General features: G+C 45.3%; 1 protein-coding gene across 5 annotated transcripts; it reads left to right on the plus strand.

Annotated features, from left to right (window-relative positions):
* The first annotated feature begins 1725 nt into the window (after nucleotides 1–1725).
* Nucleotides 1726–24045, plus strand: NOLC1 (nucleolar and coiled-body phosphoprotein 1). Of its 5 annotated transcripts, none has more exons than XM_019636495.1 (13): nucleotides 1726–1923; nucleotides 4462–4517; nucleotides 4629–4771; nucleotides 4877–5028; nucleotides 5548–5713; nucleotides 6756–6886; nucleotides 7011–7155; nucleotides 7482–7610; nucleotides 7770–7880; nucleotides 7975–8604; nucleotides 8789–8895; nucleotides 9070–9162; nucleotides 24003–24045. In XM_019636495.1, exons 1-13 carry the CDS (start codon nucleotides 1804–1806, stop codon nucleotides 24006–24008), a joined length of 1989 nt encoding a protein of 662 aa, XP_019492040.1. In that variant the 5' UTR covers nucleotides 1726–1803; the 3' UTR covers nucleotides 24009–24045. The 5 variants fall into 5 exon arrangements, with proteins under 5 accessions (XP_019492040.1, XP_019492035.1, XP_019492037.1 ...); XM_019636490.1 differs by lacking the exon at nucleotides 24003–24045 and adding an exon at nucleotides 9333–10277 and having other exon boundaries at nucleotides 1727–1923; XM_019636492.1 differs by lacking the exon at nucleotides 24003–24045 and adding an exon at nucleotides 9333–10277 and having other exon boundaries at nucleotides 1727–1923; nucleotides 4877–5007.
* The last annotated feature ends 228 nt before the right edge of the window (nucleotides 24046–24273 follow it).

The raw sequence follows: 24273 nt of genomic DNA on the forward strand, positions 1-24273 counted from the left end.
TGCAGCGTTATTGGCCCTCATGTGGGATCCGAACTGGGGCCCTGCTGCTCAGAGCTGTTATCCCAAGCCAATTCTTTTTTTATTGGGGAATTGGGGAATGGGAACACGCTGGGGAATTGAGGGAAGGGGAACAGACAAGTTGCTATCCTTTTGTCCTTCAGTCTAGTTGTGGAGAACATTGCTTCAGGCCCAAGTTGGCACCATCATTGCACTCTTCCCGGGCAAGGCAGATCAGTTGCCGGCTTCTGGACGGCTGCTCACAGCGGCTGCAGGCCGCTCACGCTGGCTGCTGGCTACACATGGTAGCCCTTGGCAACCCACTGCAGCAGGGGCTGCAGCCTACGCGGTCGCCAGCGACTCACGGCAGCCCAGCTTCAGGTTGAGCTGTTGTTCACCATCTTAGCTGTAGAGGGCAGTGTCACTGGCCCTCATATGTCGGATCCGAACCGGGGACCTCTGGCGTCCCAAGCCAGCTCTTAACCACCGCGCCACTCGGCCAGCCCCCAAGCCAATTCTTAACCAACACACCACTCCGCCGGCCCTAGTAAGGGGTTTTAATACCAAGGACCTAGAGGAAGCTTACACTTATTCTGAATAAAGGTTTTCTAAATAGAGTTGTGTATACATGTGCCATTTTAGCTTGAGCACAATGCTTGGCACACAGCAGGTGCTCAGATGTTTAAAGAAACCATGCATGTGGATAGACCTCTGGGGATGAGGGAAATGTAGGAGTTATATCTAGGAGAGGGGAATGCCTACTTTGAGAAAGGCAAAGGAGAGGTGTGTCTCCAGAGAAGGTGCATCTTTACCTTTCCTGAGGGGCATTAAATGGGAAGTAGTCAAGGGGTAGTGGGTAGGATTAAAGCAATTGCTGTCTGCTGCTAATGTGAACTGAAATATGACAGAATTTGGAATTGACTTGGCAAGCCTGGGCATTGATATTTGATTATTCAGAACAAAGGGAGAGGCAGTTGGGGGTTTTCTAACTTGCCCACAGAGTTCACTGTGTGAACTGTGACCCAGGAGGTCGAAGGGTTATTTTCAGGACTAATTTGAACAGATCTGCTGTGTCACTCAGGTTTGCTGCACACCCCTTTTTTGCCTTCATGGAACTAACCTAAGACTGAATAAGTAATCTGGGAAAAGGATTGTCTCATGGACAAAACATGATTGAGGGGGGATAGTTTTGGGGATTAACACCCCACCTCTACCACGGATAATCTGAAGGATCCTCTGCAGTAGAGGTGGGAATCCAGAGGCTGGGGTGGTATCTGAGAAAGGGCCTTCCTGGGTATTAGAAGCGGTGAAGATAAAGGGTGGGAATACACCGGCAGCGCGGAATGAGGGCGCTTGGGAGATCTTGTGACCAAGTCTAGAGTCCAAGGATAGCTCGAGCCCGCGGGTCCACATTACTCTAGAATCCGAATCCCAGGGAGGGCGCGGGAAACTCCCACTGGAAGAAATGATGCCTCCAGCAGAAAGACGGTGCGGGAAGTCCGGAGTTTTCCCGCCACGGCCGAGGGCGTGACCCCTGACGCCAAGGCTCCGCCTTCAAAAATTGGCGGACGGCGGACTCTGCCTCTACCAAGATGGCCACACCCGTGGGACCGGAAAGAGTTTACAGATTTCGCCTTGACCCTGCCTCCGAGGTGGAGGCGGGGCTACCCTATGGGGTGTGCCCGCCCCTTCCGCTGTGCGCTCGCGCGGCGCGATGGCGTCACAGGGTCTGGCCCGTCGTCTCCGGGTTCTTGACTGCCTCAGTCGTGTGCGTCGGCAACGGTAGTGACGCGTATTGCCCGGAGGATGGCGGACGCCGGCTTGCGTCGCGTGGTTCCCAGCGACCTGTATCCTCTCGTGCTCGGCTTTCTGCGCGATAACCAGCTCTCGGAGGTGGCCAATAAGTTCGCCAAGGCAACAGGCGCTGTGAGTCCCGGGCTTGGGGCACGGGCCGGGTGGGATGACCACAGGACTCCCGGCCCTGACATGCTTAGGTTTCCAGGTAGAGACGTCCGTGGAGTCTTCCAGCCCAGTGCCTGCGGGGCCTCTGTGCCGACCTCTCGGCGGTGACTGGAGAAAGCCTGGAGCCCACGAGGTCTGATTAAATAGCGCTCAGTCTTGCTGCTTTTTTTCTGGTGAAGTGCTCTGGCGGCAACATGGGACCCTCGTGGCCCAGTCACGTGGCTGGCGGAGTGCGGCGTGAAGGGAATGAGTGCCCTGTATCATTGGAGGCATTGGAGGCTCCTGGCTCATTCTTTGCGCCTTACGTTGGCTGATGCAGAGCGGGATTTCAACTTAACTCTTAATCGAATTTACCCAGGATTCAAAGATAAATAAAATTGTTTTAGAAGGCTGGGATTTTCGTTAGTAAAGAAAATGAACGAAGTAGAGCCAGGGTCCAGTTTTTAGTTATACTGAAGCGGGATTGAGCATCATAACCCTATCAAGCGGGCATAAACTGTGGGCTTGGACCTTTGACTTGTGGAATCAAACACATACAGGATTCGGACTAGGCTCTGCCACTTTAAGATGTATTACCCCAGCTTGCTTAAGCTGAATCAGTTTTTATTTCTATGAGGATGTCGTCGTTCACTTTATAGGATTTTTGTGAGTTTCAGTAACATATATACAAAATGGCAATCCCAGTGCCTGGTGCTCAGAAAGCAACAGTGAGTGAAAGCTGTTACCATAGTTTTGGTAACTGAGGATGTTCCAAACAGTAAAAGGAAGATGACCAGGGATGTGAAAGGTTTGGAATCTACATCTCAAGAAAAGCAGATATGATTGTAAGGGAAAACACCTTGAGAGAGAGTAGAGTGTCTTTGGCAGTGTTAGTTTGTGACGAAGAAGATAAACTTGTTCTTTGATGCAGAATCAGGCTGCACAAGTTGAGAATCAGATCAGCCTCAGAAAAGACTTCCTTAAGCTGGGGCACAGCCTGCCATGTGATCTGATATAACTGCTTTCATATTGGAACTATTTGGAATTGACTGTTAGGCTGCAAAGAACGTTTCCACAATGGACTGGATGGAATTGGCCTCTTCAGAATTGGGATTCTTTTTCATGTGGCAAAAACTAATCTGTGGAGGGCTTACTAAAGGCCAGATGCTAAACCCTTTATATGCCTTATCTCTTATCCTCTCAACAACTGAAGATGTATAGTGTTATCTCCATCTTAGAGAAGAAAACAGTCTCAGAAAGATTAAGTAATTTGCTCATCTAATTCTGAGCCTGTACGCTTGTGTGTACTGTAATGTTTTTTTGCACCAATTAATAATACAGGGTGCCAAAAAAATGTATACACATTTTAAGAAAGGAAAACTATTAAGATTGTAATAATCAATATATAACAATAACAAAAGATGAATACAAATTACGTTTGACTTCTGCAATTACAAGAAGTGCTCAAAGTGTCCAGACACTTCTTTTTTTTTTTTACAAGAGAACAAACCCACTTTCTTTACTTTTCAGTAAGTTTAAATCCTTAAGGGGTACACCATTCCACGGATTCTGTGTCCTATGGCCTTAGCAGGATAGTTGCTTCGGAATTTGGCACGAACCATGCCTCTGTTTCCATGAGCACGAATTGACTTTTCCCCAGGTTACTCTGGTTTTATTAGGTTTGCCACCAGGAGTCACTCTGTTCTTTGCCTTGTACACATAAGCACATCTCTTGCCTAGATAGAATTCAGTTTTGTCTCGAGCATAAATACCTTCAATTTTAAGAAGAGCTGTGTGTGCTGTCTCTGGTTCTGGAGACCATACTTATAGCCAGCAAAAATAGTTTTGGACCACAGCCTTCCATACTTATTTGTTGTTTTAGAATTCCTATACCCAGCAGGCCTCCACAGGCTCCAAGATCCAGACACTTCTGATTACGGCGAACTACTGCTTGAGCAACATTAACCAAAATGTCCACGTGTGTGTGTGTGTGTGTGTGTGTGTGTGTATTTTGGCACCCCCAGTATATACTAGTGTGATTAGTAGCTGGATGCAATTCTGTACTGAATACATGACATAGCTTTTTATCAGTCTTCTCTTGGAGACTGTTTTCCAATGATTTGGTTTTATAAATCACATTGCAGCAAACATCCTTTTTATAAATGTTTGTGTCCTTGTTTCATGGGTAAGATAAATTCCTAGATAATACATTGTTAGAGTAAAGGAAATAAACATTTTAAAAGTCTTTGATAAATAGGATCAACAGGTGAGGGATAGATGGTGCCAGAAACTGTAGGAATAGCTCAAGCTTTTGATACCAAAAATTGGGAAATACATAAGTAGAATATTTTTCTCCTGATTTGTGCAAGTAGAAGTCACACAAAGTTGTAACATTTATTAATATTGTATATGAATAAAGAAGGTCATTTAATGAGAGAGTAACACAAAATCTGATCTCCCCTAGAATAACCAGGATAAAAGATAAATTTTTTTTCACCCAGCCTTTTCTCTTTTCTCCTACAGACCCAGCAGGACGCCAATGCCTCTTCTCTCTTGGAGATCTATAGCTTCTGGCTCAAGTAAGTCTTCTGTGTACCATTGTGGCTGTTTCCTAGCCCCAAGTGGGCTGGGCTGTGTTCCTTGGTTTGGGAAGGTTCTGATCATGCAGAAGTTAGCCTAATCTACCTCAGCAGGTCCACCAAGGCTCCAAAGCGGAAGTTACAGACAAATGGACCAGTGACTAAGAAGGCTAAGAAGAAGACTTCATCTAGTGACAGCAGTGAAGACAGCAGCGAGGAGGAAAAAGCCCAAGGGCCCCCAGCTAAGAAAGCTGGTAAGGCCGGGCAGGGAGTTGGGGTTAGCGGTTCCAGGAAAAGGATTTGTAGTCTGCCTATATTGCATGGCTGATTCTTATTGGGACCTGTGCTTTTTTGTTCAGCTGTACCTACTAAGCAGGCCAGTCTGCCTCAGCATCCTGGAAAGGCTGCAGCCAAAGCATCTGAGAGCAGCAGCAGTGAAGAATCCAGTGATGAGGATGAGGAGGAGGACAAAAAGAAAAAGCCTGTCCAGGTTTGCAACCTTGGGAAGGAGGTGGGTTGCTTTAGGGATCTGTAAAAGGAAACCTAATATCTTGGCTTCTAGCTTGTGACTAAGGGATGGTGATGGGGTAAGTGATTATAGGGCAGAAAACCTGGGGACTTTCAGAGAGATGATAGAAGTGTGAATGAAGTTCTGGAAAGGATATATGTGAGGTTGATGTTGGACTCTGAATGTAGAGGAAATTCAACCCATCTGCTTCTTTAGAGGTATTGGGTTTCACTGGGACACTGTCTAAGACTCCCAAGAGTAAGAGAATGTTTTGTGTACAGGTGTTGGGAGCTCTAGGCAAGGAATGGCATGGACAGGGCCAGTAGATAAATGGCTGAACTTTTTGTTTCTTATTAAGAGTTTGTTGTCCTTTCCATTTGCTGTCCTGCTTAGCTTCCCCTTGCTCATACTATTTCATTAGCCCCTAAAAAAGAAAAGGAGCCTAGGAAGCTTTCTACCTTAGGATGCCCTTTGGATACCCAGAACTCTTGCGGATTCTCCTCACTGTGTGTTTTCTAACAGAAGGGAGTTAAGCCTCAAGCCAAGGCAGTCAAAGCTCCCCCTAAAAAGGCTGAGAGTTCTGATTCTGATTCTGACTCAAGTTCAGCGGATGAGGCACCAAAGAACCAGAAGCCAAAGACAACACCTGTGGCAGCTAAAGCTCAGGTTAAAGCCCCAGCCAAACCAGGTACTGTTTCTGTTTCCAAAAGTCCGGGCTGGGGACCATTTTGCTCTGGGGACTGTTTAAATTGCTTATTCAGCACAGGGGTGAAATGGTACTAGCTGTTGAACTGGAGGTATTGATTATTGTTACTTTTATTTAGTAAAGATTTCATAATTAAGGACTAGTAACTAGAGAAACAGCAGCAAGGGAAAATGCGTTTTAAAAAATGGTATGTTTGTCATTCTTTAGTTGCATTTCATAGACGTGTATATTCCCACATATCCCATTCTACTGTGACCACTTATACCTCTATTCTTTATGGTTTTCTGTACCATTTTTCCTCCTATACCTTCATTCCATAGGAGAAGTGAGAATTTTTATTTTTTTTCTATAATTTTCCTTTGATGAAAGTTAGGTTATGATTTAGAGGAGCTTCTCTAGAAGTTGGAGTGAAAGACTTCAGAGGGCATATTTAAATTATTTGCATCATACCCTTTTTTTTTTTTTAAAGGTTTTATTGGGGAATTGGGGAAGGGGAACAGCCAAGTTGTTGTCCTTCAATCTTAGTTGTGGAGAGCGCACCTAGCTCAGCTTCAAGTCTAGTTGCCATCCGGCCGCTAGTCAGCAGCTTGCGGCCGCTCAGCTCAAGGTGCCATGTTCAATCTTAGTTGTGGGTGGGCATATCCCACCATCCCATGCAGGAGTCAAACCGGCAACCTTGTTAGGAGCACGTGCTCTCACCAGCTGAGCCATCCTGCCACCTGTTGGCAGCTCAGCTTGGGCGCAGCTCACTGGCCCATGTGGGAATCGAACAGGTGACCCTGTTGCTCAGAGCTTGTGCTCTTAATCAGCTGAGCCACTCGGCTGGCTCATACCACTTTTTAAGATAGTTTTATTCCTGAAATTAGGCAGGAAAGACATCCTGTGATACAATAAACCACAGTGGTCCCCTTCATGCCTGCTCTAAAGGCAAGAGAATTGATACACTCCTAAGTTCTGAGCTAATAGGAAGGAGGTTCTTCTGGGCCTTCAATGCCATGGTACTTCTTACACTATTTTTTCTTAGGCACACCTGCTCGAGCAGCACCTAAAATAGCCAATGGCAAAGCAGCTGATAGTAGTAGTAGCAGCAGCAGCAGCAGCAGCAGCAGCAGCGATGACTCAGAGGAGGAGAAAGCAGCAGCCGTCTCCAAAAAGGTCTCTGCGTAAACTTCTACCGGGGAAGAGTGGGCCGGGGACGAAGGGAGGGTTTCTATTTCCTGGTGGGATTGGTTGGGTCAGCACTTTCCTGTGCTAACTTGATTTTCTCTGTATGATGCAGGCTGTACCTAAAAAGCAAGTAGTGGCCAAGGCTCCAGTGAAAGCAGCTGCCGGCCCCCCTCAAAAGAGTTCCAGCAGTGAGGACTCCTCCAGTGAGGAGGAGGAGGAGGAACAGGAGCAGAAAAAACCTATAAAGAAAAAACCAGGTGACAGGACATGGGGCACCAGGCTGCATGATTGTTATTGGGGCCCAGTTGCAGGAGGACCTCTGTAGTCACCATGGGGAACTCCCCATAGAACTGCTGGACAAGACAGCTAGTTTCTCCCAGAGAAAGGAGAAAGCCGCATTGCCTTTTATACTCTAGACTAGAAAATGACATGTCAGCATCTCTGCCATATTCTATTTGTTAAAAATGAGTCACTAATATAACCTACACTCAAGGGAAGGGGTTAAGCTCCATTTCTAGAAAGGAGCGGTATCAAAGAATCTGTGTACATGTTTTAACACTACCACACTGTCCCTTTTAAACAGGTCCCTATAGTTCAGTCCCCCCACCTTCTGCTCCCTTACCCAAGAAGTCCCTGGGAACTCAGCCTCCCAAGAAAGTTGCAGAGAAGAAACAGCCTGTGGAGAGCAGTGAGGACAGCAGTGAAGAGTCTGGTGAGTCAACAGCAGTGGTGAGTGGGTCTGGGGAATGGATGAGGAATAGGAAGACAGAAATGTCCTGGTCTTTCACTGAAGCAAGACAGGGCTAAGGCTCTGTGTGGGTCTGTTGGGTCGGGATGCTGGATCCAGCCTAATGCCATAGGCTCTCTCCAGATTCAAGCTCTGAGGAAGAAAAGAAGCCACTAGCTAAGGCAGTCATTTCTAAAGCAGCCACTAAACCAGCTCCAGCAAAGAAGGCAGCAGAGAGCTCTTCAGACAGCTCAGGTAAGGCATATGGAGGCCCCCAGGGTAGTGGGGGCTCCAGGGGCTCTCCTGAGGCTGATGTGGGGTGCTATTCATTTTGTTCTTTCTTGTATAGACTCTGACAGTTCTGAGGATGAAGCACCTGCTAAGCCAGCAAGTATCACCAAGAATCTCTCACGTAAGTCAGCTGCTACTCCCAAGCAGCCTGCAACCAAATCAGCCACAACTCCCAAGCAGCCTGCAAGCAGTGGCCAGAAGCCTCTGACCAGAAAGGCTGATAGCAGCTCCAGCGAGGAGGAGAGCAGTTCTAGTGAGGAGGAGGAAAAGGCAAAGAAGGTGGTGGCCACCCCTAAGTCCAAGGTGATGGCCAAAGCAGCACCATCGTTGCCTGCAAAACAGGCGTCTCAGGGTGGTGGGGACAGCAGCTCTGATTCAGACAGCTCCAGCAGCGAGGAAGAGGAAGACGAGAAGCTGTCTAAACCCCCAGTGAAGAAGCCACAGAAGACAACGGGAGCTGTATCCCCTTCCAGGGCAGCCTCCACAAAGAAAGTAAAGGCCAAGAGCAGCAGCAGTTCTTCTGATGACTCCAGTGAGGAGGAGGAAGAGGAGAAGCCCAAAGGCAAGGGTACTCCTAGACCACAAGCCCCCAAAACCAATGGCACCTCTATCCTGACTGCCCAGAATGGAAAAGCTGACAGGGATAGCAGTGAGGAGGAAGAAAAGACAAAGGCAGTTTCTAAGCCAGGTTTGTATCCAGAGATGCTGCCCGCTAGGTCCCTGTTCCCCCAAATCAGGATGGGATATATACTCTTGGGGGATGGGGAGGGAGAGGAGGCAAAATGACCGGATTCCAGTTGCAGGCCCTTAGTGTGGGAACCTGGGTGGAGGAACAGGAAAGTGGTCTCCTGAGGCTGGCTTTTGTTTTGTAGGTTCAGGAAAGAAGCGGAAGCAGAAAGAAGTTGCCACAGAGGCAGAAACTCCTCAAGCCAAGAAGATAAAGCCACAGACCCCCAACACATTTCCAAAAAGGAAGAAAGTGAGTTGTCTTGTTTCCCTCTCAGGAGCCAGCCTGTAAAGAATAGAAAGGGACCTGGGATCACCCTGACAGCTCTCTGCCTGGCCTGGCACACATGCACATATGTGTAGCTCAGGAGGGCTTTTCTGTTACCTGACTACTCCATTTTTAATTTCCTACTTCATTCTTCTCCAGGCAGAAAAAAGGGCATCATCCCCATTCCGAAGGATCAGGGAGGAGGAAATTGAGGTGGATGCTCGAGTGGCAGACAACTCCTTTGACGCCAAGGTGAGGAAAGGGGGGTGTTCACCATTCTTGAGTCGTGTAGGGTGGAAGAGAGGACAGCTTTTGCCTCAGATTGGCAGGAAGCTCTCTGGGTTCAGGTTGCTTTGGCAGAAAGAAGAACGTAACAGGGCTCTGATGTTGTTCTTTGTGTTAACCGCCTCTCTACTCACCAGCGGGGTGCATCCGGAGACTGGGGGGAGCGAGCCAATCAGGTCCTGAAGTTCACCAAAGGCAAATCCTTCCGGCATGAGAAGACCAAGAAGAAGCGGGGCAGCTACCGGGGAGGTGCCATCTCTGTCCAGGTCAATTCAGTTAAGTTTGACAGCGAATGACCTGGGGCCATCGTAGCGAAGCAGGGGTAATGATCCAAGACTACTTACTTTTCCAACTGGACCTGGGAGTCCTCAGCTCTATTAGGGAGGTCTTGGTGAGGACTGCAGTCTAGAATAGACTGAAGACTTTGCATTGATTGTAACATCCTCTCTGGTCCTTTTCTGTGTTCGTAGTTTTGTATACAGATTTGTTTTTGAGTGTTGAGTAGCAAGAACAAAATAAGGGAAGTGTTCTTTTTTAAAAAAAATTCATTTTAGTTGTCATCCCCTTTTCCCTGTTCTGTAGAAATTCTCATACTGAGAAATTTGTATATTTTATATTAAATCATTTCCTATTGCTTTTTTTTTTCCTATTGATTTTTGTTGTGATTTTCAGAGGTGGGTTCCCACAGATAAAAACTGTTGCCTAATACATAGTAAAAAATCACGTGTATAAATTTTTATAATTGGAGAATTCTGCCTATGTGAATGCACATGTCCACATTTCATCCCTCCTATCCCTCAGCCCTGGTGAGGGGCAGTTAAGAATGGTTAATGTATATGTCTGTTAAGCATGCGCTGTTAAGCATCCTCATTCATGGGGTCTCAGACCGAAGTTTTCAGAGAGCATGGATTTAGCTACTTTGGGAGATAAAGTTCACCCTTTTGTTACAGGCAAAATTCTGGTGTGGTGTGAATGCTGTGGGGTCAGCCTGAAATGTTTGTTTTCTGCAATTTTATTGCATAATGATGTTTGCAATATATGGTTTTTAATTTGAAAGCATAAACTTTTCTATTGTGCAAAGACTTCTTTCGATGACCCTTAATTGAGGGGACTGTATTGTCTGATTTTTTTACATGTTAGAGAACAAAATAACATTAATTTAATCTGGAAAGTACATATCGCTTGGTTTTTCTGTCTTGATAGCAGTGGTGATACAAAATTAGTTTCATTAACTCCTACGTCACCGATTAAGAAAGTGAAAGAAGAAAAACTATAATTAATAACCTCAATCCTGAGTAGGAATTAAGTTACATTAGTCAGGTAAATTTAGTCACCTAAGTATGTGCTAATGGAAATGAGAAGAACCTTTACAAAGCATATTATCTGGTAAAACTTGAGTAGAGTGGGGTTGGGAGAGCATCCTAATAGGATTATTGTGTCTTGTAGTTGGTACATGGGAGCAACTCATGTGGCCCCTTCAGAACCTTAACTGGCAGCAACAGTGGAGGTAACAATAAAAAAACAATGAGCAGGGGCTGGCCAAGTGGCTCAGTTGGCTAAGAGTTTGCTCAAGAGTGCGAGCTCTGAGCAACAGCGGTTCGAGTCCGGCCCAAGCTGAGCAGCCGCTGAGCTGCCAACAGGTGGCAGGATGGATCAGCTAAAAAATAAACCAACAAAAAACCAGTGAGCAGAGATGTGACTCCTAGGCCAAGCTAGCTGATTGTAATGCTGTAGAACATGTCTGTCGGCAGTGCTCAGCCAATGCAGGATGGAGAGGGACGAATCAGTGAACTCTCTGGAGGCTGGGCTGTCCCTGTGGTGGGATGGTGGAGATCTTTAAGATTAGCTATTCCGTACTTGCCAAGTAACCTGATAACCTGGTTTTCCATGTAACTGCCTCTAGGAAGAAAATGCACTGTTCTTGTGCTGACATAGGTATTTCAGTCTGCATGGTAAAAGTTACACATCTTACTACAAAATAATAAACTAGCTGGTTTATAATGTGTCTTGGGAGTTTTATTATTGTGAGTTCAAAGTCCTCCCACCCTCTGCTCAAACCAGAATAACTTAGGTGCCAGTTAGAGGGCTGGGGTCCAGACATGTGAGTTCACTGCAGAGCCTTGGCAGCAGCTTGCTGGCTTTTCGTGGCCATACTTTGTCTCATGGTGCCTTTTTCATCCAGCCGGTATGGAGTCTAAATTGGGGGTTTGCAAAATGGCCTATGGGCCAGATCCAGCCCATGGCTAGTTGTATTGCTTAGGAGCAAAGAATGATTTTTACATCTTTAAAGGGCTTTTAGAAAAGAATATATGACAGACTTCATGTGGCCCACAAAGCCTACAATATTTATTATCTGACCTCTTACAGAAAAAGTTTGCTAATGGCTGGTATAAATCAGTGATTTCATAATACTAGCTGAAAATTAGAATCATCTGGGCACTTCTAAAAACACTGATACCCAGGGGCCCATCCCCAGACGGGCTGAGTCAGACCCTGGTGCTCTCTGGTGGGGCCTGACTATTAGCTCCTAGGTGATCCTAATGAGCAACTAGTGTTGAAACCCATTGATGGGAGTATTTGAAAAGAAATGAATTGATATTTTTTCTTCATGCTTCCATTTTCAAGTGTATTTGTTAAAACTAATAGTATAAAGTGAAAATTAAATTCCCATTTCCGGACTTGATTCTTTTTTTTAAATATAATTTAATTTTATCTCCTTTTAGAGAGTTTTCCTGTATGTAATATGTGAATCTTCTCATGGTTTTCCTTACACAAATGGGGTAGCTTATTATATGCAGTGTTTCATAACTTTGGAGCTTATTTCATAACAGAACACAGCAGCTCATTTTTAATGGTTGCATGGTACTTCATTCTGTGGAAATAGCATAAGTTATTTAAACTAGTTCCTTATTTGTAAATGTTTAGGTTATCATAGATTGGGCAGGTATTTTCATCTTAAAATGGAATGTAGTTATATCCATTAAATTTATTCATAAAAATAGATGAATTTATGTTTACTATTTATTGTTTAAAGTTATGGCTTACTGTCTTTTCTTTGCATCTCATAAATATAGCCTTTTTTAGTCTTGTTTGCTTTTTTAACTTAACAGACCTCCTTTTCCCTTACGTCTTGCAAAGCTGAACCTGCTACATATATTCAGCTGTGTTATACAAATGAGGCAGTTTAGCAAATTGTAACAGCATTTACTAGGAAATTATTTAACATCTCTGATTCTACTTTCTCATTTAAAAAGAGTACTCACTCATGTTGTCTGTAAAATCTGACTATTCCAGAGGGCTGTTACAAAGACTGAGAATTTATCTAAAGCATGTAGCACAGTTCCTGGCACATTGTAAGCACTCCATGACTGCCTCTTGCAAAATAAAGAGGATTTGGGGAATGACTTCCTTTGGTATCCTTGTGATATGCAACATGCCATTTCAACAAAAGCTCAAATCTTATCTTAGAGTTATATCCTGGCAGTATTTTGTTTGCTTAGCATCTTCATGATGCCAAACATTGATATGCAGAATTGATCCTATTTCTCAGAAACTTTAGTTTTGTGGGGGATCTAGAATTCCCACCTATTGCTGATGGGTTCTGGCATTGTTGCTGAAGTCTACAAGTTCAGTAAATCGCATACATGGTGGTTCAGGCCCCTCTGCAGTGTACCTCAAAATGACACAAGGCAGGAGACTTTCTAACACCCCTTTGTAGGTGCTTCATAGGTTATATCCTCATTGCAACCCAACCCTGTTAGGTGAGTATTAACTAGATCAGGGTTTCTCAGTCTCAGCACCTTTACCATTTGGGGCCAGATAATTGTGGAGGACTGTCCTGTGTATTATATCTTTTATTTTTATTTTTAGCTGAGCCATCCTGCCAACCTCAGCGGCAGCTCAGCTCATGCTGGGAATCAAACTGGCAACCCTGTTGCTCAGAGCGAGCTCTTAACCAACTGAGCCACTCAGCCGGCCCTGTCCTGTGTATCCCTCAGTTTGGATAACCAAAAGTGCTCCAGATTATTTCCAGGTATCTCCTGGGAAGCAAAATAACCCCTAGTTGAGAACCACTGGGAAAATAGCTGATTAGCAAATGATTTGCTTGGGGTGGATAAAACTGCAACTTAGTGGCACACTGAGACAAGGACCCAGGTCTTTATGTCTGAAAATCATCTACCTGTATTCAACATTGAGTGCCTACTAGGTATTAGTCATAGGACTCCCTGAGAGCTAAGCCCTAATGGGGGAAGTTGGGCATGGAATTGGTTCTGTACACTGCTGAGTACTGTCACCAAGGGCCAGAGTAGCAACCCAAAGAGGACAAGCAAGAAAACACTTGGCTGACCTTGGCCCAGGATTCCGAGTTAGAGTAGCAGCTTGCCAGGTGTGAGGAAGGCACATATGCAAGGAAGAGGACATTTTTCCAGTAGGAGAAGAGGGCCTTTAGGATGGATCAAGTGAAGAGTGGGGAGGTAGGGGCAAGATAATGCTAAGTGACAGGGTTCACTGGCAATGGCCTTTGGTTCCAAGTCAGGAGTTAGTACTTGATTTTGTCCACCTGAGTATGTTAGGGGATTGATAGTCCAATGCAAAGCTTCTGGTGCCAATAAAGCTACTGACCACTGAGTTCTCACCCACTGCTCCCTGCAGAGCCTGCTTAAGCTGTTTGCTGTTACTGCAAAGGCCAGTAGGTGGGGCTCTTGCCCACTACAGGGAGCTGGACTGAACATAAGTGGAACCTTGACATTGTCATTGTTCCAGTTTTATTCAACAAACTCAGAACCTGCCGTGAGCGAGCTTTTGGATATAAAGATGAATAAGACATAGGAACCTTGTTTGAAGACCCTTGTGGAGAGTGGAGAGGGGAGTCCCTTTTAGTCTCTAGCCTGTCCTGGTTATCTATGAGTGGTCACCTGTTACCTGACAGACCATGACAGGTTAACATGGCTTGTAGAGGAACCCTGATCACCATGGAACCCTCAACCTTCCCCTCAGGTTCTACAGGGCACTGGAGTTCCCACAATGAGGGCCAGCCACATGTTCCCATTGGTTATGGAAACTAGACCTGTGTCCTTCCTCAGCCTGTCTACCCTCCGCTCCCAGGCATAATCCCCTTGAGCTCAGGATTGAGGAGAACAAACACCAGGCTTCCACCTTGGAAGTGGGGTGGGGTTGAGAGGTGGGGAGTAGAATATTTCAATAAATTAGCTGACCAGCCACAAATTCATCCATTCAGCAAATATGAGTGCTTACTATGTGCATATGTGATTTTGTGAGAGATAAAGACACAGCCATAAATGAACAAAAAAACACACAGTCCCAGTGACCAGCGTTTCCCCAGGCTAATGAGGGACAAAGATACTAATTCTCACAAATAAATGTAAATATAAACCAGTGCGATGACAGCAAAGTGAAAAGAGCTATTAAGAGGGCAACCCACCCATGTGGTGGGGGAACTTCCCCAGGGGTGGGGGGGATGACCATGTAATTTATCATCTAACCTGGAATGCTTTTTGTTTGTTTGTTTGTTTGTTTTTTTTTTTAGCTGAGTCCTCCTGCCACCTGTTGGCAGCTCAGCGGCAGCTCAGCTCGGGCCGGGACTCGAACCACTGTTGCTCAGAGCTCGCACTCTTGAGCGAGCTCTTAACCAACTGAGCCACTCGGCAGGCCCTGGAATTCTTTTGAGAGTGAAAGGGAGGGCAGTTAATAATTAGGCTGAGATGAACCGGTAAACAGAATATCTTAAGCAAGCTAAGACATGGTCATAATAATAAAAATCTTTACTGAGGAAACGATGTTTCAGCTGAGACTAGAAGGTGAGAGTTAGGTGAACGGGCTGAGGATAAGCAGGGCTCTGTTTTATCCAGCTACAGGAAATAGCATGTGCAAAGGCCTTTTAGTGAGAAGGAGCATGGTGGACTCCAAAACTGAAAGAAGGCCTATGAAGCTGAAAGGCAGAGTGAGGAGGATACTAGACAGGTAGATAGGGACCAGAGCATACAAAGCCTTTATAAGGCATGTCTAAGAATTTGGTCTTTATTCTTAAGTCAGTGGGAAGTTATTGAAAAGTGTGCATCTTAGCTTGGGCTGCTGTAACAAAGGAGCATAGACTGGGAGGCTTAAGCAACAGAAATTTACTTCTCACAGTTCCAGGTGCTGGGAAGGCCAAGATCAAGATGCAGGCCTATTTGGTTCCTGATGAGAGCTCTCTTCCTAGTTTGCAGATGGCTGCTGCTTCTGTTAAAAAAAAAAAATTTATTGCGGAACTGGGGGAGGGGAACAGCGTTGGGGAATTGGGGGAGGGGAACAGACAAGCCGCCTCCTCAGTCCAGTTGTGGAGGACGTCACCCCACTGGCCCACACTGGCACTATGATCATTGCGCTCTTCCTGGCTGAGGCAGTCAATCGCTGGCCATTGGATGGCCGCTCACAGCGGCTCTTGCTGGCTGCTGGCCGCGGGGCGCTCACGCTGGTGGCCAGCCACCCACAGCAGCTCACGGCAGCCCAGCTCCTGGTTGAGCTGCTGCCCACCATCCCAGCTGGCCCACGTGGGAACCAAACCGGCAGCCCCGCCGCTCAGCACTCACACTCCTAAGCCAACTCTCAACCAACAGAGCCACTCGGCTGTCCCCCAGATGGCTTCGTGCTGTGTCCTCACATGGTAGGGAGAGAGAGCAAGCTCTCTCTGGTCTCTGTTTATAAAGGGCACTAATTCCTTCATAGGAGCTCCATTTTCATGATCTCATTCAAACCTGATTACTTCCCAAAGGCCTTACCTTCTCATACCATCACGTTGGGAGTTAGGGCTTCAACATATGAATTTTGGGGGACACAAACATTCAGTTCATAGCAGTGAGTGTATATGTATGCATGTGCCTTAAATTTTTTTTATTAGGGAAAATATTAAATACACACCAAAGAAGAGAGAATAGTATAATAAACCCCCATCTTCTCATCCAGCTTTTATGTATCTATGGTCTATCTTGTTTCATCTCTAGTACCCAACCCATACCTTCCCCTACTCCCTTCCTATTGGGTTGTTTTGAAGTAAAAAGATTTTAATTATACCCATAAATTTATATATGTATCTCTAAAGCCTTAAAAATATAAATAACTACAATTCCATTACTGCATCTAAATGAATTATCAGTAATCAGTTGATAGTAAATATCCTGTTAGTATCCCTGAATGGTACCATGATCAGATTGGCATGCTAAAAGCCTAATCTGGCTGCTGTGAGAATAGACTGAAGGGGTGTGGAGTGGTTTGGCTAATACAGTAGGCCAGGTGAGCGATCATTTCAGGCAACTGAATTAAAGTGGTGGGATAGAGAAGATGGAGAGAGGTAGATGGGTTTGAGAAATATTTAGGAAATAAATTCGATAGGACTTGGTTAGTGGGGTGGGGGTTGAGGAGCAGTGAGGAAGAGTATTAAGAATGACTTTTAGGGCTGGCCGAGTGGCGCGATGGTTAAGAGCTGGCTTGGGATGCCAGAGGGCCCCAGTTCGGATCCCACATATGAGGGCCAGTGACACTGCCCTCTACAGCTAAGATGCTGAACAACAGCTCAACCTGGAGCTGGGCTGCCATGAGTCGCCGGCGACGGCGACAGCGTAGGCTGCAGCCACTGTGGCAGTAGGGTTGCCATGGGCTACCGTATGTAGCGAGCGGCCAGCAGCTGCAGTGAGCGGCCGTCCAGAAGCCGACAACTGATGTGCCTCACCTAGGAAGAGCGCAATGATGGTGCCAACTTGGGCCAGTGAAGCAACGTCCTCCACAACTAGACTGAAGAACAAAACAACAGCAACTTGTCTGTTCCCCTTTCCCCAATTTCCCAGCGCTGTTCCCATCCCCCCAATTCCCCAATAAAAAAAATCTTTAAAAAAAAAAAAGACTTTTAGATTTTTTTTTCCCCAAGGATTAGGTGAATGGTGGTGCCATTCATGGGGATGAGGAACACTGGAAAAGTTTGGTTTGGACATGTTAGTTTGAGGTGCTTTTGAGACATGTAAGTGAAAATGCTGAGAGGTCGGTGGAGATTTATGCTACTGGAGCTTGGTGGAGAGGTCAGGCTGAGGATACAAAATAATAGGGACTCATCAGTGAATAGTTTTGAGACAGCATTGTGGTAAGAAGGGGATTGGAATAGGAGTGTGGAGTCCTGGATTCCTGCCCTGCCTTGGACTCACAGGTAACTTTGGACAACTTAGTTCCTCCCCAAGACTGTCAGTATCTGTATCTGAGGGTACACTCCCAAACTATCCCATAGTCCAACAAATAGAAGGGTTAATACCTGACACAGATGGGTCCTTAAAACTTTAAAGTTAATTTTTTCCACCCCTGCCCCTTCCCAATCATCTTCCTTTTTCTCTCTTTCCCATCTCCTGAAGCATCCTGAATTTGGTATTTATCATTTGCATACTTCTTTACATTATATATATATATATATATCTCCCCAAGGAATATGTCATTTTGTTTTACATATATATATATTTTTTTAGCTGAGCTATCCTGCTACCTGTTGGCAGCTCAGCGGCTGCTCAGCTCGGGCTGGACTTGAACCGCTGTTGCTCAGAGCTCAAACTCTTGAGCGAGCTCTTAACCAACTGAGCCACTCAGCTGGCCCTACATAATTTTTAAACTTTATATAAATGGTACCAAACTGTATCTAGTCTCCTGTGACTTGCTTATTTCTTGGAGGTGTAGTAGTCTACTGTATACTTCCATTTCTTTCTTCACTGTTGACAGGCATTCCAGTTGTGACGCTGCTCTGAACATTCTTTTTTTGTTGTTGTTCTGAATATTTGTAAGTGTCTACTGGTGTACATGTGCAAGAGTTCTCTGAGTTTAAATCTAGAAGGGGAAGTGCTGGTCATAGAGTAAGTGCATCTTCAATTTTCCAGATAATGCTTGTTTCCCAAAGGTATTTACTAATTTACACTCACACCAGCAGCTCAAGAGATCTTCCTTTGTTCCACGAGGTATCCTTTGTTCCCAACACTAGGTAAGTCATTAAAATCAATTTTCCACCCAATCTTTGGGTGTGGAATGGTATCTGATTGTGGTTTTTATTTGGATTTCCCTGCCTACAAATGATGTTGAATACCTTTTCATATACTTATTGACTGTTTGGATTTTTTCTTAAGGTGCCTGCTTAAGTCTTTTGCCCATTTTTCTATTATGTTGTCTTTCTCTTATTGATTTGTAGGAGTTCTTTATATATTTTGGATACAGTTACTTCCTTGGTTTTATGCAATGTAAATATTTTCTATAGTTCTGTGTCTTGCTTTACTTTACTGTGTTTTTTAAAATTTAATTTGATTTTTTAAAATACTTTAATTAAAATATAGCTAACGTACAATATTATATTAGATCCAGGTATACACAATAGTTATTCAACATTTATATACCAAAACAAGTGATCACCATGATAAGTCCATCTGACACTCTACCACGCTATCACAATATTATTGCCTATATTCCCTATGCTGTACATTATATCCCCATGACTTATTTGTTTTATACCTGGAAATTTGAACCTCTTATCCTCCTTCAGTTTTTCCTCTCCTTTTTAAATTTTTCAATTACAGTTGACATTCAATATTATTTTATACTAATTTCAGGTGTACAGCATAGTGGTTAGACATTTATATAATTTAAGAAGTGATCCCTCTGACTAGGCTAGTTAGTACCCACCTGGCACTGTACATAGTTATTACCGTATCATGTACTATAGTCCCTATGCTTTACATCCCCATGACTATTTTGTAACTACCAATTTGTACTTCTTAATCCCTTCACCTTTTTCACCCTGCCTCCAACCCCCTCCCATCTATCACCCCGATAAATCTAGTACCCATCTGACACCATACGTAGTTATTACAGTATTATTGACTATATTCTTTATGCTATACCCTACATCCCCATGACTACTTTGTAACACCGATTTGTACTTCTTTTTTTTTTTTTTTTAAAGATTTTTATTGGGGAATTGAGGGAGGGAACAGCGTTGGGGAATCAGGGAAGGGGAACAGACAAGTTGCTGTCCTTTGGTTCTTCAGTCTAGTTGTGGAGGACGTTGCTTCACTGGCCCATGTTGGTATTGTGATCATTGCACTCTTCCCGGTTGAGGCATATTGGTCACCGGCCTTTGGAGGACTGCTTATGGCGGCTCATGGCAGCTCATGCTGGCTCACGGCTGCTCACACTGGCTGCCGGCCACTCACAGTAGCTTATAGCAGCCTACTGCAGCCCCACTGCAGCCTACGCTGTCACCGGTGACTCACAGCAGCCCAGCTCCATGTTGAGCTGTTGTTCAGCATCTTAGCTGTAGAGGGCAGTGTCACTGGCCCTCATATGTGGGATCCGAACCAGGGCCCTCTAGCGTCCCAAGCCAGCTCTCAACCAATGCGCCACTCGGCCAGCCCTGATTTGTACTTCTTAATCCTTTCCCTTTTTCACCCACCCCTAAGCCTCCTCTGGCAACCATCAAAATGGTCTCTGTATCTGTCAGTTTGTTTCTGTTTTATTTGTTTGTTTGTTTTGTTATTTAGATTCCAGTTGTAAGTGAAATCACATTGCACCTGTCTTACGCTCTCTGACGTACTCCACTCAGCACAATACACTTAAGGTCCATCCATGCTGCCACAGGTGGCAAGAACCCACTCCTTTACCTGGCCAAGCAACATTCCATTGTGTATATGTACTACCTCCTCTTTATCCATTCATTCATCGATGGGCACCCAGGCTACTTCCACTTGTAAACAATGCTGCAATGAACATATGGATACATACATCCTCTCGTGTAGCATTTTGGGTTTCTTCAGATGAACACCCTGAAGTGGGATTATTGGGTTCTGCCCTGTCTCTTGTTATAGCTTTTGTTTTAAAGTTTATTTTGTCTGGTATAAATATTACTACCCCGCTTTTTGTTTGTTTGTTTCCATTTTCATGAAATACCTTTTTCCCACCCCTTCACTTTCAGCCTGTGTGTGTCTTTTGATCTGAAGTGAGTCTCCTATAGGCAACATATGTAAGGATTTTGTTTTCTTACCCATTCAGCCACCCTATCTTTTCGGAACATTTAATCCATTTACATTGAAAGTAGTTGTTGATATGTAGTTATTGCCATTTTATTATTCATATCTTTGATCTTTTCTTTTTTTTTTTTCATCTTAAATAAGTCCCTCTAAGATTCCGTGTAATTCTAGTTTGGTGTTGGTGAACTTTAGCTTTTTCTTGTCTGGGAAACTCTTTACCTGTTCTTTGATTCTAAATGATAGCTTTGCTGTGTAGAGTAATCTTGGTTGTGGGTCCCTACTTTTCATCACTTTGAATATTTCCTGCAAATCCTTTCTTACCTGCAGTTTCTGTTGAGAAATCAGCTGAGAGTCTTATGGGAGCTCGCTTGTAGGTAACTAACTGCTTTTCTTTTGCTGCTTTTAAGATTCTTTCATATCTTTTGCTAGGTTAGGGAAGTTTTCTGTCATTATTTCTTCAAACAGGTTTTCAATTCCTTGCTCTCTCTTCTTCTTCTGGTACCCTTATGATGTGAATGTTGGTACATTTGATGTTGTCCTAGAGGCCCCTTAAACTATCCTCATTTTGGGGGTTCTTTTTTCTTATTGCTGTTCTGTTTGGGTGCTTTATGCTGCCTTATCTTCTAAATCACTAATTTGATCCTCTGCTTCATCTAATCTGTTGGTTTCCTCTGATGTATTCTTTTTTTTCAAAGATTTTATTGGGGAATTGGGGGAGGGGAACAGTGTTGGGGAATTGGGGAGGGGGACCAGCCAAGTTGTTGTTCTTTAATCTTCATTGTGGAGGGCGCCAGTTGCCATCTGGCTTTCTGCCGGCAGCTCATGGCCTCTAAGCTCAAGGTGCTGTGTTCAATCTTAGTTGCGGGTGGGTGTAGCCACCATCCTATGCAGCTTTGTTGTCAAGAGCGCATGCTCACACCACTGAGCCATCCAGGTGGCAGCTCAGCTCAAGGTGCCAAGTTCAGTCTTAGTTGTGGGTGTGCATAGCCCACCATCAAACAGGCAATCTTGTTACACTGGCTGAGCCATCCGGCCACCTGTTGGCAGCTCAGTGACAGCTCAGCTTGGGCGCAGCGTCACTGGCCCATATGGGAATTGAACTGGCACCCCTGTTGCTCAGAGCTCACACTCTTAAGCTAACTCTTGGAACTTTTTTTTTTAAGCTGAGTCATCCTGCCACCTGTTGGCAGCTCAGCGGCTGCTCAGCTTGGGCCGGGAATCAATTCGCTGTTGCTCAGAGCTCAAACTCTTGAGCGAGCTCTTAACCAACTGAGCCACTCGGCCGGCCCTTGCATTCTTTATTTCTGACTTTTAAAAAATGTTTTCAGGGCCGGCCAAGTGGCGCGATGGTTAAGAACTGGCTTGGGATGCCAGAGGGCCCCAGTTCGGATCCCAAATATGAGGGCCAGTGACACTGCCCTCTACAGCTAAGATGCTGAACAACAGCTCAACGTGGAGCTGGGCTGGTATGAGTCGCTGGCCATCATGCTGCAGCCCCTGCTGCAGTGGGTTGCCATGGCTACCGTATGTAGCCAGCAGCCAGCGTGAGCGGCCAGCAGCCACTGTGAGCTGCCGTCTAGAAGCCGGCGACTGATATGCCTTGCCCGGGAAGAGCGCAATGATGGTGCCAACTTGGGCCAGTGAAGCAATGTCCTCCACAACTAGACTGAAGAACAAAAACAACAGCAACTTGTCAGTTCCCCTTCCCCCAATTCCCCAGCGCTGTTCCCATCCCCCCAATTCCCCAATAAAAATCTTAAAAAAAAAAAAAGTTTTCTATCTCTAGTTTTATGTTTCTTATGTTTTTGTTGATGTTCTCCCTGAGTTCACTGAGTATATTTATAAGCAGTGTTTGATATATTACTTGTCTCCATTTTGTTTAGTTCTTTTTTGGAGCTTTGTTCTGTTCTTTTACTTGAGACATGTTTCTTTGTTTCCCCATTATGACTGCCTCCTTGTGTTTGTTTCTATGTATTAGATAGGGCTCCTATGTCTCCCAGTCTTAGTAGAGTGGCCTTATGTAGTAGATGTGCTGTGGGGCTCAATGGCACACGCTTTCTGGTCACCTGAACCAGGTACTCCAGGTGTGTCCCTTTTGTTTACTGTGTTTGCCCTCCTGTTGTAGCTGAGCCTTGATTGCTGTTCAGTGGGAGGGATGAGTCTTCGGGCTGATTGGCTGTGAGGATTAGCTGTGACTGCCCTGGAGGAGCTGTGGTGCAAGGGTTGAGTTTGCTTCAGCAGGACTCTGTTGCCTGCCCAGTGTGCTCTTTGGGTGTGTCATCTGTGGAGACGGCCAGGTGATGCTCCAGCTGGGTCTGAAGCTGGCCGCCAGGTGTGCCAGCCCCAGGGCCTCCTGCAGGCCAAGTTCATCTTCAGCCTCTGCCCTGCCTGGGACCACCTGGCAGAAGCCACAAAGCAATCTGCAGATGGCCACCACCTGTACTAGGCTTGGAGGTGCCTTGAGAGGCTAAGCTGTGAACTGAGATCAGCTGTCACTAGTGCCAGACTTAGGGCTGCACAGCCAGGGGTATGGGACATGCTGAAACCAGATGTTACTTGTTTGGGTTTTGTGAACCTTTGAGAGATTTTAGGAAAGTCCACAGTATGAACCAAGGCAGGTTGTTTATACTAAAAAGCCACTCAAAGCAGCTTTGGTGGACCCAAAATTTGGGTGGGGCAGGGCCTCAGGGAAGCAGAGTGAAGGAATAATGTTAGTCAGGTTGATAGAGACTCAGATATGGCAGCCACCTGAGTCTGCACCCTGGAAGGAGGGAGCTCAACAAAGAAACAGCTCCTCTGTCCCTTCCCCTCCAGCCCTCACCTTGAAGCCAGACAGTTTAGTGCCTTTCCGTATATCCCTGGCGCCTTTTGAGCTACTGCCCCAATGCTGGAGCTCAGATCAACTGAGTGCATCAGCAATTAAACCCCTTTAAGACCACTCAGCTACAATAACCTGTGGTTTTCATAGCCCGAAGTTATGGGGATTTCTCTTCCTGGCACTGAAACCCTGTGCTGAGGAGCCTGGCGTGGGGCTGGAACTCTTTGCTCCTTCGGGGGGTACCTCAACAGCCGAGATACCCCTCCTGATTTTTATTGGTCACATGCGGGTGTGGGACCAGTCCATTCCACATCTCTACCCCTCCTAACGTTCTTGAGATGGCTTATTCTGTATGTCTTTAGAAGTAGGACTTTGGTTCAACTAGACTTCAGGCAATTCTCAATCTATTGTTTTTTGATGAATAGAAAGCTTGCTTTTTATTTAGTCAGATATGCTAGATATCTTTCATTTGCCTCTCCACAGAAACTTTCCACATTTTCCCTCTGGCTTACTGGGAAAATTGACCTCTAGGAACTACATCATTGGGCTCTATGCACTTTGGCTTCTGGTTGGGTTTGGTCAATGGGGTGCCCCAGCAGGAAATCAGAAGAAGGTGGAGAATGAGAATAGGTATTTATTTTTCCTAGCTCCAACCTGCTGTGTCCTCAAATCAAAGGTCACTGTTACCCTCCAGGAAGTCTCCTGTATAAACTTTTTCCTTCAGGGATGCTGAACCTTCTCCTTAATCTCATTGCTTTTGCCTAAGTGTGGTAACATCCTACTGCTACTAGGTGCCGGTCATAACACTGTCCTAATATTCCCCTATACCTATACCTCTGTAAAACAATCTTTATACAGGACCTTTTCTCAGACTATTTTAATTTGAGTGTGTCATCTGTTTCCTATTGGATTTCTTACTGATATATTCATATTTATTAATCTTTTAGGATTAGTGCTTTTGGGGCCGGCTGAGTGGAGCTTTGGTTAAGAGCTGGTTTGGGACGCCAGCTCTGAGCAGCAGGACCCTGGTTCGGATCCCACATGAGGGCCAGTGACACTGCCCTCTACAGCTAAGATGGTGAACAACAGCTTGACCTGGAGCTGGGCTGCCATGAGTTGCCGGTGTTGGCTTAAGCTGCAGCCCCTGCTGCAGTAGGCTGCCATGAGTTACTGTGTGTGGCTGGCAGTCAGCGTGAGCTGCCAAGAGCCACTGTCCAG

The sequence above is a fragment of the Hipposideros armiger genome, unplaced genomic scaffold (genome assembly GCF_001890085.2).
Source record: "Hipposideros armiger isolate ML-2016 unplaced genomic scaffold, ASM189008v1 scaffold_28, whole genome shotgun sequence".
Taxonomy (NCBI): domain Eukaryota; kingdom Metazoa; phylum Chordata; class Mammalia; order Chiroptera; family Hipposideridae; genus Hipposideros; species Hipposideros armiger.